Source organism: Diaphorina citri, unplaced genomic scaffold, assembly GCF_000475195.1.
Source record: "Diaphorina citri unplaced genomic scaffold, Diaci psyllid genome assembly version 1.1 scaffold1603, whole genome shotgun sequence".
NCBI lineage: Eukaryota > Metazoa > Arthropoda > Insecta > Hemiptera > Psyllidae > Diaphorina > Diaphorina citri.
The window spans coordinates 14,150-28,331 of NW_007379029.1; the positions used below are offsets into that span (position 1 = coordinate 14,150).

A 14,182-nucleotide genomic window follows, 5' to 3' on the forward strand; every position below is an offset into this window, starting at 1 on the left:
GTTTTTGACTGAAATTCATTACTCATTACTAATAGACAGCCATTTTCTATTACTATCCTTTGTTGTTGTTGTAGCGGCTTTGGCTTTCGCCGAAAAGCGATGGCAGATTAAAGAGCAGATATCTCTTTGTATCTGCCATACACCTGGGTGATGGTCTCTAGCCATGTTTAATTGGCTCGTCTTGAACCGCAGTCAACCATCGTGAGGACTAATGCTTATTCTTTAAAAGCAGAGAGAACCCTTTGAGGAACTGCCAGCTAGCTAGGCTGGTTAGGGTTAGCTGTTCTCCTACACAACTTTGGTTTTTGAAGCCCTTCTTAGAAAAACCCGCTCAGTTTTAATTGATCCATTATCACCCCTCACCCTATCATAGGTATGACTCAAATCGATTAAAAGGAATTTATTCACTATCAACTCATTATCAATTCAGTTCCGTTCTGGTAATCTGCGCCTCGATAAACTATGAACAAACTGCGAATAGGTATAGTAAAATTACATACGTATTTCCGTATGTTTGCAATAGTTTCCGGCGAAAAACGTAGGTAGGTACCTAATGCCTACATACCTACTCGTACATTTGTTTAGTTTTTGATCCCATGTACATAAGACAATACCATTTTTAACGGGCATAGAGTCTATAGAGATATACGTAAGTAGAATAGAAAATAATAATTTCTTTAAAAAATAAAATAATAAATAAATAAAAAAAATATATAATAATAATTTCTTGAATAATATTTTTATATATAAAAAAAATCCTATTTCTTTAAAGTTTTAAACTATAATTTGTTTTACCAAGAGTGTGTATTAAACATTAAACAATAAACATAAGTTAACAAAAAAATCATTTCATTGAACCCTTATCTTGTCTCTTTTTCACTCGAATAGAACTAAAAAGTCCCTGTTAACCTTGGTACCTACTCATACCTCGTAAATACCTACCTATGTGTTATTATTTTCCTGTAATCCATAATGTAACCTGTAATCTGCAGTTCTTCTAATAGCTGTGTCCCAACAATGACATCACCGTTAAGTGACAATCATCTGCTGGTTCTTATCGTGTTGATTTTTCTCATGTTTTACATTCTCGTGAACGAGACGCCTCAGAATGTTTACGTTTTCAATCAAGCTTCACCTAGTTTTGGTAAGTATGGTAGCTTGGGGTTTAGACTCTCGAATATCTCGATAAGTATCTACCAAGTTTTATCTATCAAATACTCGTATACTACCATTCATAAAAAGTCTTTGGAAAAAATTGTATCCATAAAGTCCGAAATCGGAGAGAGAGAGAGAGAGAGAGAGAGAGAGAGAGAGAGAGAGAGAGAGAGAGAGACAGAATAGGAGAAAATCATCAGCCGTTCTAAAAACGAACCTTATATTCTGTTTAGGAAAAATTCGCGCCGGGTGGGAATCGTAACCACGACTTAGCGCTTACAAGACAGGTGTGGTACCTGCTGGTCTAGCAACTCTTTAGACTAAACATCTAAACAAGAACAATACTCGTACATACAGAATGTTCTAGTTTTACGTTTCGAATCATGATTTACATAGGTAGGTACATTACATACCTAATAAGATTATTGATGTCATTTTTTTGCAGATCCATCTTTGCACGACGATATCCCATACAGCAAGAGCAGCAACAACATTTCCATAGAACTCATCACGGACACAATCAAAATTCACATCGAAACCAAAACTTTCACCCGAGGTCAACTCATCAAACGTCACAAACGTCTCACCGATAGCACAACAGTTCAACCGATGATGTCAAAGGTTCAATCGCTGGACTACCTGTGCTTCAAACCGAAGAACTCGTTAGTCTACTGCGTTAACATGACGGAGGATGCACGCGAAAATATCGTGCTCAATTTGAAAATCATCAAGAGTCCAAATGACGAGGACATTGACATTCCAGAAATGTTCCGTCAAGAAGTGCCCAATAAGTCCTGGAACTCCGAGAATGGTGATAGTTTGACAGATCCCACAGAGAAAGAGCAAACACAAATTGACAAAGGGAACAGTTTCACAAACCCATTCGGAAACAATCCACCTCCAATTGAAACCGCTGGAACATCTGGAAAAATTCGACCGAATCCCAAGACGAAGAGTCAAATCACAATAACTATCAATGACGGCAGAGAGATTCAAACAGACATTATGAACAAAAAGGACGATCCAAACGGGTTAACGAAACAAGTTACTGAATCCAAGTCGGGAAAAGATGAAACAAAACCGAGTTCTACTCAACCTAGATATCCGAATGAGTTTCCAACAAAGGGAGCTCATAGACAAGATAGAGACCAAACCCCAAAGGTTCAACTTGTTCAAGACAAAGAAAAATACCACAAAAGCAGCCAGGGCGAATGGAGAAAAGTTTACGGGACAAAATTCGACGAAAACGAAAGATACGAAGAAAGCTTGAGAGAAATGGAGAATATCATGAGAAACACTCGATTCAATAAGATTGTCACCATCGGTTGAACTGTTGTGCTATCGGTGAGACGTTTGTGACGTTTGATGTGTTGACCTCGGGTGAAAGTTTTGGTTTCGATGTGAATTTTGATTGTGTCCGTGATGAGTTCTATGGAAATGTTGTTGCTGCTCTTGCTGTATGGGATATCGTCGTGCAAAGATGGATCTGCAAAAAAATGACATCAATAATCTTATTAGGTATGTAATGTACCTACCTATGTAAATCATGATTCGAAACGTAAAACTAGAACATTCTGTATGTACGAGTATTGTTCTTGTTTAGATGTTTAGTCTAAAGAGTTGCTAGACCAGCAGGTACCACACCTGTCTTGTAAGCGCTAAGTCGTGGTTACGATTCCCACCCGGCGCGAATTTTTCCTAAACAGAATATAAGGTTCGTTTTTAGAACGGCTGATGATTTTCTCCTATTCTGTCTCTCTCTCTCTCTCTCTCTCTCTCTCTCTCTCTCTCTCTCTCTCTCTCTCTCCGATTTCGGACTTTATGGATACAATTTTTTCCAAAGACTTTTTATGAATGGTAGTATACGAGTATTTGATAGATAAAACTTGGTAGATACTTATCGAGATATTCGAGAGTCTAAACCCCAAGCTACCATACTTACCAAAACTAGGTGAAGCTTGATTGAAAACGTAAACATTCTGAGGCGTCTCGTTGTATTCGAGAGTCTAAACCCCAAGCTACCATACTTACCAAAACTAGGTGAAGCTTGATTGAAAACGTAAACATTCTGAGGCGTCTCGTTCACGAGAATGTAAAACATGAGAAAAATCAACACGATAAGAACCAGCAGATGATTGTCACTTAACGGTGATGTCATTGTTGGGACACAGCTATTAGAAGAACTGCAGATTACAGGTTACATTATGGATTACAGGAAAATAATAACACATAGGTAGGTATTTACGAGGTATGAGTAGGTACCAAGGTTAACAGGGACTTTTTAGTTCTATTCGAGTGAAAAAGAGACAAGATAAGGGTTCAATGAAATGATTTTTTTGTTAACTTATGTTTATTGTTTAATGTTTAATACACACACTTGGTAAAACAAATTATAGTTTAAAACTTTAAAGAAATAGGATTTTTTTTATATATAAAAATATTATTCGCAGGGCGAATGGAGAAAAGTTTATGGGACAAAATTCGACGAAAACGAAAGATACGAAGAAAGCTTGAGAGAAATGGAGAATATCATGAGAAACACTCGATTCAATAAGATTGTAAAAAATAATGAAAGAGTTCCCAAAGAAAGGCCGGATAAGGAATGGGGAAATAACGTGTACAAAACTCTTGTCGAAAGTCAAAATAAGGAAAGAAACGAAAAGGAACGAATTGAGGCGTTCATGAGACTTGGAAATTTTCTGAAAACAACTACGACTTCTGAATATAATAGACATTACAAAGAGGAAAACAGTGACGACTATGAATATGATAGATATAACAAACATAAGGAAACCCCAGACAACCATGAGGATAATAGACATAACGAATATAAGAAAACCACTTACGGTTATGAGGACCATAGACATAACAAGCATAAGGAAAACATTGACAGATATGAAAACAATAGACATAAAGAAAAGGAAAACAGCTACGAATATGATAGACTAGATGGATATGACCAATATAAGGAAACCACTTACGGTTCTGAGGACAATAGACTTAACAAACATAGCGAAAACATTGACAGATATGAAAACAATAGACATAAAGAAAAGGAAAACAGCTACGAGTATGATAGATCAGATGGATATAACAAACATAAGGAAAACAAGGACAACCATGAGCTCAATGAACATAACGGATATAAGGAAACCACGGATAACCATGAGGACAACAGATACAAGGAAAACACTGATAGCTATGAGGAACTTATGAAACTACCAAGCAAGGAATTCAAAGAGAATATTAAAGAACAGCTGTACAAATATTGGCTCTTACACATTCACAACATTACCCGAAATACCCCAGATGGAAAGCATAAATTTGATGCAAAGACTGAAACTAGAAGGGAACATAAAATTGAAAAATCAGAAACAAAGTTGGGAATCCGAGGATCCGATTCTCCTCAAACGGACAGAAGATTTGAATCAGAAAACTGTAAAAGTAAAGAATCCAACACACAACAAGATAGTTCCAACAAAAATAAAGAAACCGTCATCAAACAACTTGACATTGAAGAATTAGAGAGACCGCAAAATGAGCAATACAAAAACAAAAATAAAGAAACCAAAACACAACAAAAACAACAAGACAACCCCAACAAAAATAAAGAAACCAAACAGTTTAACATAGACGAATTTAAAACACAACAAAATCAACAAGACATTGATAACGATAAAGAAACAATCAAACAGATTGAAGAATTCGAGAGACAAAGAAATGAACAAGATATCCCCAACGAAAACAAACAATACAATATTGAAGAATTGCAAGCACAACAACAAGACGTCCATAAAAATAAAGAAACAATCAAACAATCCAACATAGAAGAGTTCGAGAGACAAAGAAATGAACAAGATATCCCCAACGAAAACAAACAATACAATATTGAAGAATTACAAGCACAACAACAAGACATCCATAAAAATAAAGAAACAATCAAACAATCCAACATAGAAGAGTTCGAGAGACAAAGAAATGAACAAGATATCCCCAACGAAAACAAACAATACAATATTGAAGAATTACAAGCACAACAACAAGACGTCCATAAAAATAAAGAAACAATCAAACAATCCAACATAGAAGAGTTCGAGAGACAAAGAAATGAACAAGATATCCCCAACGAAAACAAACAATACAATATTGAAGAATTACAAGCACAACAACAAGACGTCCATAAAAATAAAGAAACAATCAAACAATCCAACATAGAAGAGTTCGAGAGACAAAGAAATGAACAAGATATCCCCAACGAAAACAAACAATACAATATTGAAGAATTACAAGCACAACAACAAGACGTCCATAAAAATAAAGAAACAATCAAACAATCCAACATAGAAGAGTTCGAGAGACAAAGAAATGAACAAGATATCCCCAACGAAAACAAACATAATCCATCGAACGAAAGGCGGTCTAAACTTTAACGCCACGACCCCAAAAACATTAAGGCCATTTTTCTTAAAACACAACTTTGGTTTTTGAAGATAAAAATAAAGAAACAATCAAACAATCCAATATAGAAGAATTCGAAACACAAAATCAACAAGACATAAACGAAATCAAAGAAGAAAGCCTGATTAAAAACGGACAATTTGTCAATTTGAACACAATCTATTTCAAGAAAAGTCCTCAATCATGGGAAACGTATGACAGCGTTTATCACATACGACAACGAAGAGAATAGGGGAGAGAAATACAATGATGAATTGGTAACAATAAAACTTGTAATACATAAATATAATAAAAAATCAATAAATAAAAATTGTCGTCAAAAGAGTTAGATTTTTTTTTATCTTTTTTTCTTTTTACCGTATCTTTTTTTATCTTTTTTCCTATTTTTTTTTTTTAACAGTAAGAAGTGTAACAATTTTATCTGACATTGATGCTGTGTCGTTTTGGCAATTCAAACTTTGGGCAGTCCGTCAATAAATTTTATTGATTGTTTCTTTCTCTAACATAAAAAAAGTATTACACAGTATTGTCAATCATATTGACACTAACAGAAAGTAAAAGTAGGAGTAGGTACCAGGTAAGTCAGGTAACCTATTTATTATTTATCTGTTGTAATAAAAGATTTGTTGATTTTCTGTGTTCTCTTGGGGTGGTGATTTGTGGAAAGATTTGTGGTGATTTTCTGGGATGAGCAAAAGAGGGGGAGAATCGGTATATGAAAGGGTTAAATCTACTCTCAGAGTATAGGGTTGGTTTTTTCCCCTAAGAATCGAACCAGGGACCTACTGCATTGCAAACAAAACAACAAGCAAATGACCAAACTGCTCAAGTGTTTGTTCAAAATTTCAAAACCAACAAAGGAACTTCAAATACGCGTGCACGGAAAAGCGGATTTTCCAGTTGAGAGGGTCACGAATTAAAATGTTTATTTTGAAGATAATCCCTCCGAACATTTGTTTTTCCCCTCGCCAACATTTGTTTTTCCCCCCGCCAACATTTGTTTTTCCCCCTGAACAAATGTCCATTTGTCCCCAGAAGGGACCGTCCTAAAAATACGGGGGAATTTTCGGTCCCTCGAAGTACGAGTGGCTCGTATAAAACATTTTCTTTTTCTGTCTTGACCCAAATAATGTCCGTGGGTGCAGGGGTGCTCTTTGCATTAATCCGGAAGGCAGTGGTGTGGTTCGATATTCAAAAGGGGAAGCTAACGAGCATAATAATACAAAAAGAAGTGTTTTTTTATACAAACATAAAAAAAATAAACCCTCGCTGGCCGAGTTAGATTAGTTCGTAGCGCGTCTGCATTGTAAGCTCTAGGCCGCGGGTTCAATTCCCGCCCGGGGTGGATTTTATCCTGATGGGTTAATGCTCGTTCTCGAAACAGCTGGCCTTTTCCTATCCTGTATTCCTTCTCTCTTCGATTTTGGGACGATAAGACCTTAATACCTACAGTCCCCTCTATCAAACCTCTTTAGAAAAAAAAGCCTTTGGCTTTCCTGTACAATTTTAAAATGTGGTTTAAGCCATTTTGCATTAAGAGGGACGATATTTATGTAAGTATGTAAATCATGCATTACATTTCAGCAATAAAACCTAGCCAAGTGGGTATCTTTCTTTTTCTTTGTATCTCTCTCCCTCTCTTAGAAAGCTCGCAATTTTTCAGCACGGGGTCAGATGTCATACAAGGCTATCATCAAGAAAGAGAGAAAGATAAATGATCTTCCCCCCCCCTCTCTCTCTCTGTCTCCCTCTCTCCCTCTCTCCTCACCTAAATTTATTTCTCTCTTCCCTTCTGCCTATTCTCCTCTCCTTTTCTGTCTTCTCACCCCCACTGTCTTTCCTTCTTCCCTTTCCTCATCTCCCTCTTTGTCTGCCTCCCGTCCCTTCTTTCTCTCTTCCTCTTCTTCTCCTTCTGGTTTTCTTATTCCTCCCCCTCTTCCCACTCCCTCCTAGTCTGTATTTCCTACCCCTCCTCTATCCTTATCCTCTCTTTCCTTTTCCCTCCCTCAGTTTGTTTCCTCCTTCTGTCTTTCTTCTTCAAGTTCTTCCCCCCCTCTCCCTACTTTCTCTGTTTTCCAACTACACACTTTGTGAGTTACATTAGAATCATTAGATATACCTATTTGAATACATTTTGTCTTTGAACAAATGACTGTATTTTTTTTTTTTTTTTTAATACAGTAGAACCCCGATTTTATGAACTAATTGGGACCAATGGTAGTTCATAAAATCGGTTCATAAAAAGTTCATAAAATCGGGGTTACATAAGAAAACACAGAGAACATGACACATTGTCGACAGTAAATGCTTATTTATTAGTTGACATAATATGTCACTAAAAGGACAAAACATGTTCATATTAGCATTATTGTTTACAATTTCCTGTGAGGGTTTAAATAAAAAAAAAAACGGAAAATTTCAATTGCATTATCGGAAAAATATGATTTTCGAGCTCAAAAAACCGAGGTTCATAAAATCGGGGTTCTACTGTACATAACGAAATATTCATTGAAAAAATACCCAACTGTATTTTTATTGCATACATATTAAATAACGGAATATTTATTGAATAAATAACTGAAAGCTAAAATAATACAAAACGTAGAAAAACGACATCATGAACATTGAAAATTGAGAAACAAAGTTTTGCTCGTCAAATGGAAATTTTCTCATGTCCTCTCTCCTCCTCCTCCTCCTTCTTCTTCATCATCATCATCATCATCATCATCATCATCATCATCTTCTTCTCCTCCTCCTTCTTCTTCTCCTCCTCCTCCTTCTTCTCTTCCTTCTTCTTCTTCTCCTTCTTCTTCTCCTTCTTCTTCTACTCCTCCTTCTTCTTCTCTTCCTTCTTCTTCTTCTACTCCTCCTTCTTCTTCTACTCCTCCTTCTTCTTCTACTCCTCCTCCTTCTTCTCCTTCTCCTTCTTCTTCTCCTCCTCCTTCTCCTCCTTCTTCTCCTTCTCCTTCTCCTCCTTCTTCTCCTCCTCCTCCTTCTTCTCCTCCTCCTTCTTCTTCTCCTCCTCCTCCTTTTTCTTCTTCTTCTTCTCCTTCTTCTCCTCCTCCTTCAATTTCTTATCATCCTTTTCTTCTTCTTCTTCTTCTTATTTTCCCTTTCCCCTACTCTCTCTCATACTTCTTTTTCCTTTACTCCTCCTTTCTCTCTGCACTCTTTCTTCCCCTTCTCGTTCTTTCTTTCTCTCTCCCCTTTTTTTCATCTTCCTTCTCCTCTTCTTTTACCAGTCCTCCATTTTCCTCTACCCTCTCTCCTATTTCCTTCTCCTTCTTATTCCCCCCTCTCCTTCTTTTCTCTTCTCCTTCTTTCTCTTTTTTTCATCTTCCTTTTACCAGTCCTCCATTTTCCTCTACCCTCTCTCCTATTTCCTTCTCCTCCTTATTCCCCCTTCTCCTCCTTATTCCCCCTTCTCCTTCTTTCTCTTTTTTTCGTCTTCCTTCTAGCAGTCCTCCATTTTCTTCTATCCTCTCTCCTTTCTTTCCTTTCTTTCCTTCTCCTCTCCATTTCCCCTTCTTCTCCTTTTCCTTCTCCTCTCTCTCTCTCTCTCTCTCTCTTCTAATTCTCCTCACTTCCAATGCTCTCTCTCTCCCTTACTTTTCCCTCCTCCTTTATCTCCCCTTCCCCGTTTCTCTTCTCCTCTTTGTTCTCCCTTCTCCTCTTTTTCTCTTCTCCTTCTTTCTCTTCTCTTTCTCCCCCTTCCCCTTTTTTTCGAAACGGTTCAATCTTCTCGTTTTTGGAACGTACTTAGTTTTAACGACGCAGTTTGAACTGTCACAAAAAGTCCGTGCTCTGTTTCAAAACCACCCAAAATTTTCCACAAATTTTCACCACCCCAGCGGGCATTTCTAATGCTTCGGGCGAGGCGGACGAACTTTGTTCTCTGTTGTTTTTTAGCCCGTCCTTCCTTCATTAAATTACAATAGTAATAATAAAAGGTATAGGGACGGGCTATTGTATTCGCTTCGGTGTCGTCTGTCTGTGTGTCTGTCCCCCTAGAGCCTAGATTCTAGGGCCTAGAAGGACTTATCCAAACCTGGTCGACCTATATATCAAATTAAAGGGCTTTTTACCAGGAACACGAAAGTGGTGGTGCAAATTTTGTCCAGAAGACCATTAAGCCAAAAAACTGGTTTTTGGGGATTTTGTTTGGTATTTAGCTTGTGGGTGTGTGAAAATATTCAAATCTAACACAAGTTTTTGTAGGAAACCCACCACACCCACATTGTCTCTGGGTGTCCCCAGCAGGGGGGTTTTAAAACTCCGACAATCCTTCCACCATGGTAAGATAGGTACGAGTGGCATTCGGTAGGCAAAGAAAAAGAGGAATCAAGGATTCAAGGAATGAAAGAAAACGGAATATAAAGAATAAAAAAGACTAAGAAAGAAAGGAAGAAATAAAGAAAGAAATAAGAACAATAAATAAAAGGAAAGAAAGGAATAGGTAGGTATAAGAAAGAAATAAACTAAGAAATAAAGGAAGAACTAAAGAAACCAAGAACAATAAATAAATAATTCATTACTAATAAATTAGTTATGAACCAATAAATTGGATGAAATAGATGGGCAAAAAAAGCCACAACTCTCTCCAATTTCAAACTCAGAATCGAAACTATCAAACTAAGACATCATCAAATGCTTTATCGAAGGGCTTATTAGCCCCCGCCCCCGCGCTCCTCGTCTGTAATAGATGTGTCCGAATTATGTATTATTTATGTGCAACATGAACATAGAATATTGAACAGCGCCATCAGTGCCGGGGGGTATGAGTTTAAGAAGGGAAACATTTTTAGGGCTATATTCCCAAAATAGGAAAATCAGTGGTTCCTTATTCGGGATAAATAATCAGTAATAATTTTCACAAGAAAGCCTGAAAAATAGCTCATTCCCTAAAGAGAATTTAGCTAAAAATCGTGTCGTGACCCACAGTGGATTCCATTTCAGAATTGTGTCAGCCTAGATCAGTGGTTCTCAAACTTTTTTTTGCATGGCACCCCCTTTGGGCATATTCTCATTTTTTCACCCCCCTTCCTACCTTACCCAACTCCTTGGTATATTATTTTTACCTATGGGTTTTATGGAATAACAAAACGAGAATTTGAAACTTTGAGATTTTTTTTATATTCAAGTAAGTCTTCAGCAAGGGAAACTTCAGGCTGGTATGCTCTCTGTTTAAAGTCCCCCAGCCAGACGATCCGGACCCTGTATTACCTACCTAATCACTTCATTTCCCTATAATCTATAAGCCCTATATCAAAACAGACTCATTTTCAATCATCCTAGGCCTAACTCCTATCTCTATGTGCGTGGGAGAGATTTTCCAAAATGGGAAGAGACGGGGGGAGAGGGAGGGAAAAGTGAAAATATAAATTTCAAATCAATACATGAACATGAAAGTCATAGGATTCTGGGAGGGAGAGAGAGAGAGAGGGGAGGAAGTTGGAAAATTACTATTAATCAAAAAATGATGAGAAATGCAGGGATTTTTTTTTTACGTTTCTATTTTTTCCCTCCCTCCACTTCTTCTTTTTCCCCTTTTTCTTTCTCCCTTTTTCTGCAATATTTCCCTTTCCCCCTTGCCCTATTTAATTTTTCATCTTCCTGTTTTTTTTTTTTTTTTTCTCAAAGATGAGTGTTTCATCGGCGTTTTTATGGGGGCGCGCCCCCAGTTTGAGAACCTCTGGTCTAGAAAGTTTGCCAATCACACATCGGGTTAAGCCCTAGGTCGCGAGTTCAAATCCCGTAGGGTCTGATCCCGCAGGATCTGATCCCGCAGGATCTGATCCCGCAGGGTCTGATCCCGCAGGGTCTGAACTTCATTCTACATAGATAAAATTCGTCCTCGGAACGGCTGGCTTTCTCCTACCCTGTCCTTCTTCTCTAGATTTCGGCAAAATAAGACCTCTGTTGGTATCAGTTCCCTCTATCAAACCTCTTCAAACATTTCCCTCCATCCAAACGGCTGGCTTCCTTCTATCCTGGCCAGCCTAGTTAGCTTAGTTGGTAGTGCGTCTGCCTTGTAAGCGCTAGGCCGCGGGTTCGATTCCCGCCCGGGGCGGATTTCTAATGGGAAGACGGAGCAGATGTTACTAGCGTTTTGCTTTCCGATGCAAAGGAATAAAGAAATGCTTACATCTTGGCATTTTCTTTATAGGTAGGTAATCTCCATAGGTAAGTTAGTCTGGCTGGGGGACGTTAAACAGGGAGTAGACCAGCTTAGTCTGGCTGGAGGACTTTAAACAAGGACTATACCAGCCTGAATTTCCCTTGCTAAAGAAATAGCGAAGGTTGAGTGCGAAGGGCATCCACTCGGAAAATTTTGTTTAGCCAAAACCAGTTGGCCTCTGAGCGATCACTCTAGCTGATTGAGAGGCCGACGACAAACGCCGACCCCATCTGAACATGGGCAAAGGCACAGAAAAAGAAGAAGACCTATTCACATTTTTTTTTTTTATGTTCAAGAGGCTATGAATAATCTTCAAAAGAATATATCATTCTACATGATACATGTCAGACCGGGGTCAAACACATTTCCCGTCACATCAGAATGGAAATTTTCTTTTTATTAAACTTCAAGATTGATGACCGGAGGGATGGTCGAGAAAAAAATAAAGAAGAATAAGAGGAGGAAGAAGAAGAAGAAGAAGAAGAAGAAGAAGAAGAAGAAGAAGAAGAAGAAGAAGAAGAAGAAGAAGAAGATGAAGAAGAAGGGGTGGAAAGAAGAAAGGTCCTAGTCATCATCCTTGAGGGCAGCCTTGGATTTATGAAAAGCCTTTGATGTGGTGATGAGGAATTTATTTTTCTCTCTCTATTCTATTCGATGTGATTATGATGCTGTGAACGTTGAGATTCTTGATTCTTATTGATTTTATTTTGTAGAATATGTTTTATTTTTATTTATTAAATTTTGTATCTAGGTAATTATAAAAAAAAAGCCGAATAATAAGGGGAAAAACAACAAAAAGGAAAAGAGACAAGGCGGGTTTGATTCCCGCCCGGAACGGATTTTATCCTAAACAGATGAGGTTCGTTCTCGGAACGGCTGGCTTTCTCCTGTCCTGTCTTTCTTCTTTCTTCGATTTCGAGACGATCAGACCTTAGAAATCGCAGTTCCCTTCAAACATTGAAACCTGTTTAAAAAGAAAAAGATGAGAAGGATAGAGGATAAAAGGAGAAAGACAGAAGGAGGAAGAAAGAAAAGAAGAGAGAAAGCAAAGAATGGTAAACAAAAGAAGAAGAAGAAGAAGAAGAAGAAGAAGAAGAAGAAGAAGAAGAAGAGGAAGAAGACAGAGCGAAAGATATACGAGTAGAATAAGACAAGTGAACAGGAACACGAAACTATGAGAGAGAGAAAGAAATAGTGGAAGACTATCGACTGTAACTACTTTCTTTGCCCGCCCCTCATGCTCAGGACCTAGGTCCGTCAGACCGTGTGTGGCGGAAAAATCTCGCAGACGGTCTGACAGATAAAGTCTAGGAAAAAAAGTCTACAGGAAACGATTTGTATGAACGCCGTGAAACTCAAGTGAGTATGCAATGTGCAAAGAAGGGAAAATGTTTTCCATAAATAAATCCCCGGTACTGACTACGCCATAATTTCCTTCTTTATAATTTCCTCGGCTTGGCGGTTGACAATCATGAGATTTCCGTCTATCTCTATCCCTCTTTCTCCCTCTCTCTCTCTCTCTCTCTCAATCTCTATAACTCTCTCTTTCTTTCGGTTTGTGTTTCTCCGTCCCTCTCTGTGTGGTCATGAATAAATTTATTCCTTGTGTTAAAGCAGAGCCTTTTCACAATTTTTGTGGATATCACAGCATTACTAAGTGTCTCCTTTGCAATCAATTTCCATATTTCAATAATCTTTTTACACGGGTAATGCCGCCACTGGTCACTACTCGATTAAAGTAGCTACTCAATTGTCCTCACGGGGCTGAGTGCACCCCGAACTCCAAGCACAGAGCTGAAAAGACTTTGACCAAGCCGAGAATGGAACCCGGAACCTTCGGCGTGCAAGCCTAATGATACCCACTCGTCCGAGGAAGTTGTTCGTGCAAGTAGCACTAAACAAGCTTGTATTTTGAGAATCCTTTCTGTAATCTCTTGGCAACGGGTTGCAGAGCAGAAACAAGAAGTAAAGTTTTATATCTCTAGTAGCGCGGTCAAACTTTCTTGACTTGGCGGGGCGGAGCGCTACCGCGCTCCTTTATATCCTTTTCATAAAAAAAAAAAAAAACATCTACTATGGTAAACATAGGTATACAAAAAAGTTCAGAATGAGAAAAAAACAAGATCAACTACCTATTGTTGTTGTTATCGTTATTGTTGTTGTTGTTGTTATTGTTGTTGATAGTTTTGTTGGTGTTTGTTATTTATGGTCTTCTTCTCCTCCTCCTCCTCCTTCTTCTTGTTCATCAACTTATTTTACCTCTTCTTCTTCTCCTCCTCCTCGTCCTTTTCCTCCTCCTCGTTCTTCTACTCATTTACGGTTATTTTGTGTTTGCTTTGAGTTTAAGCTTCTGTTGCCGGTTCTAAGTGGATCGAAAGAACATTCTAAATT

At 38.0% G+C, this 14,182-nt stretch overlaps 2 protein-coding genes across 2 annotated transcripts; both read left to right on the forward strand.

Moving 5' to 3' along the window:
* Window positions 1-857: 857 nt before the first annotated feature.
* Window positions 858-2,484, forward strand: LOC103516566. The gene is made up of 2 exons (XM_008481538.2): window positions 858-1,144; window positions 1,601-2,484. The coding sequence occupies exons 1-2, from the start codon at window positions 1,018-1,020 to the stop codon at window positions 2,482-2,484; spliced, it is 1,011 nt and encodes a 336-aa protein (XP_008479760.1). The 5' UTR covers window positions 858-1,017.
* A 1,190-nt stretch (window positions 2,485-3,674) lies between these two features.
* LOC103516567 (GATA zinc finger domain-containing protein 14-like) lies at window positions 3,675-5,585 on the forward strand. Its single transcript, XM_026828921.1, has 2 exons — window positions 3,675-4,593; window positions 4,747-5,585. The coding sequence occupies exons 1-2, from the start codon at window positions 3,675-3,677 to the stop codon at window positions 5,583-5,585; spliced, it is 1,758 nt and encodes a 585-aa protein (XP_026684722.1).
* Window positions 5,586-14,182: the final 8,597 nt, after the last annotated feature.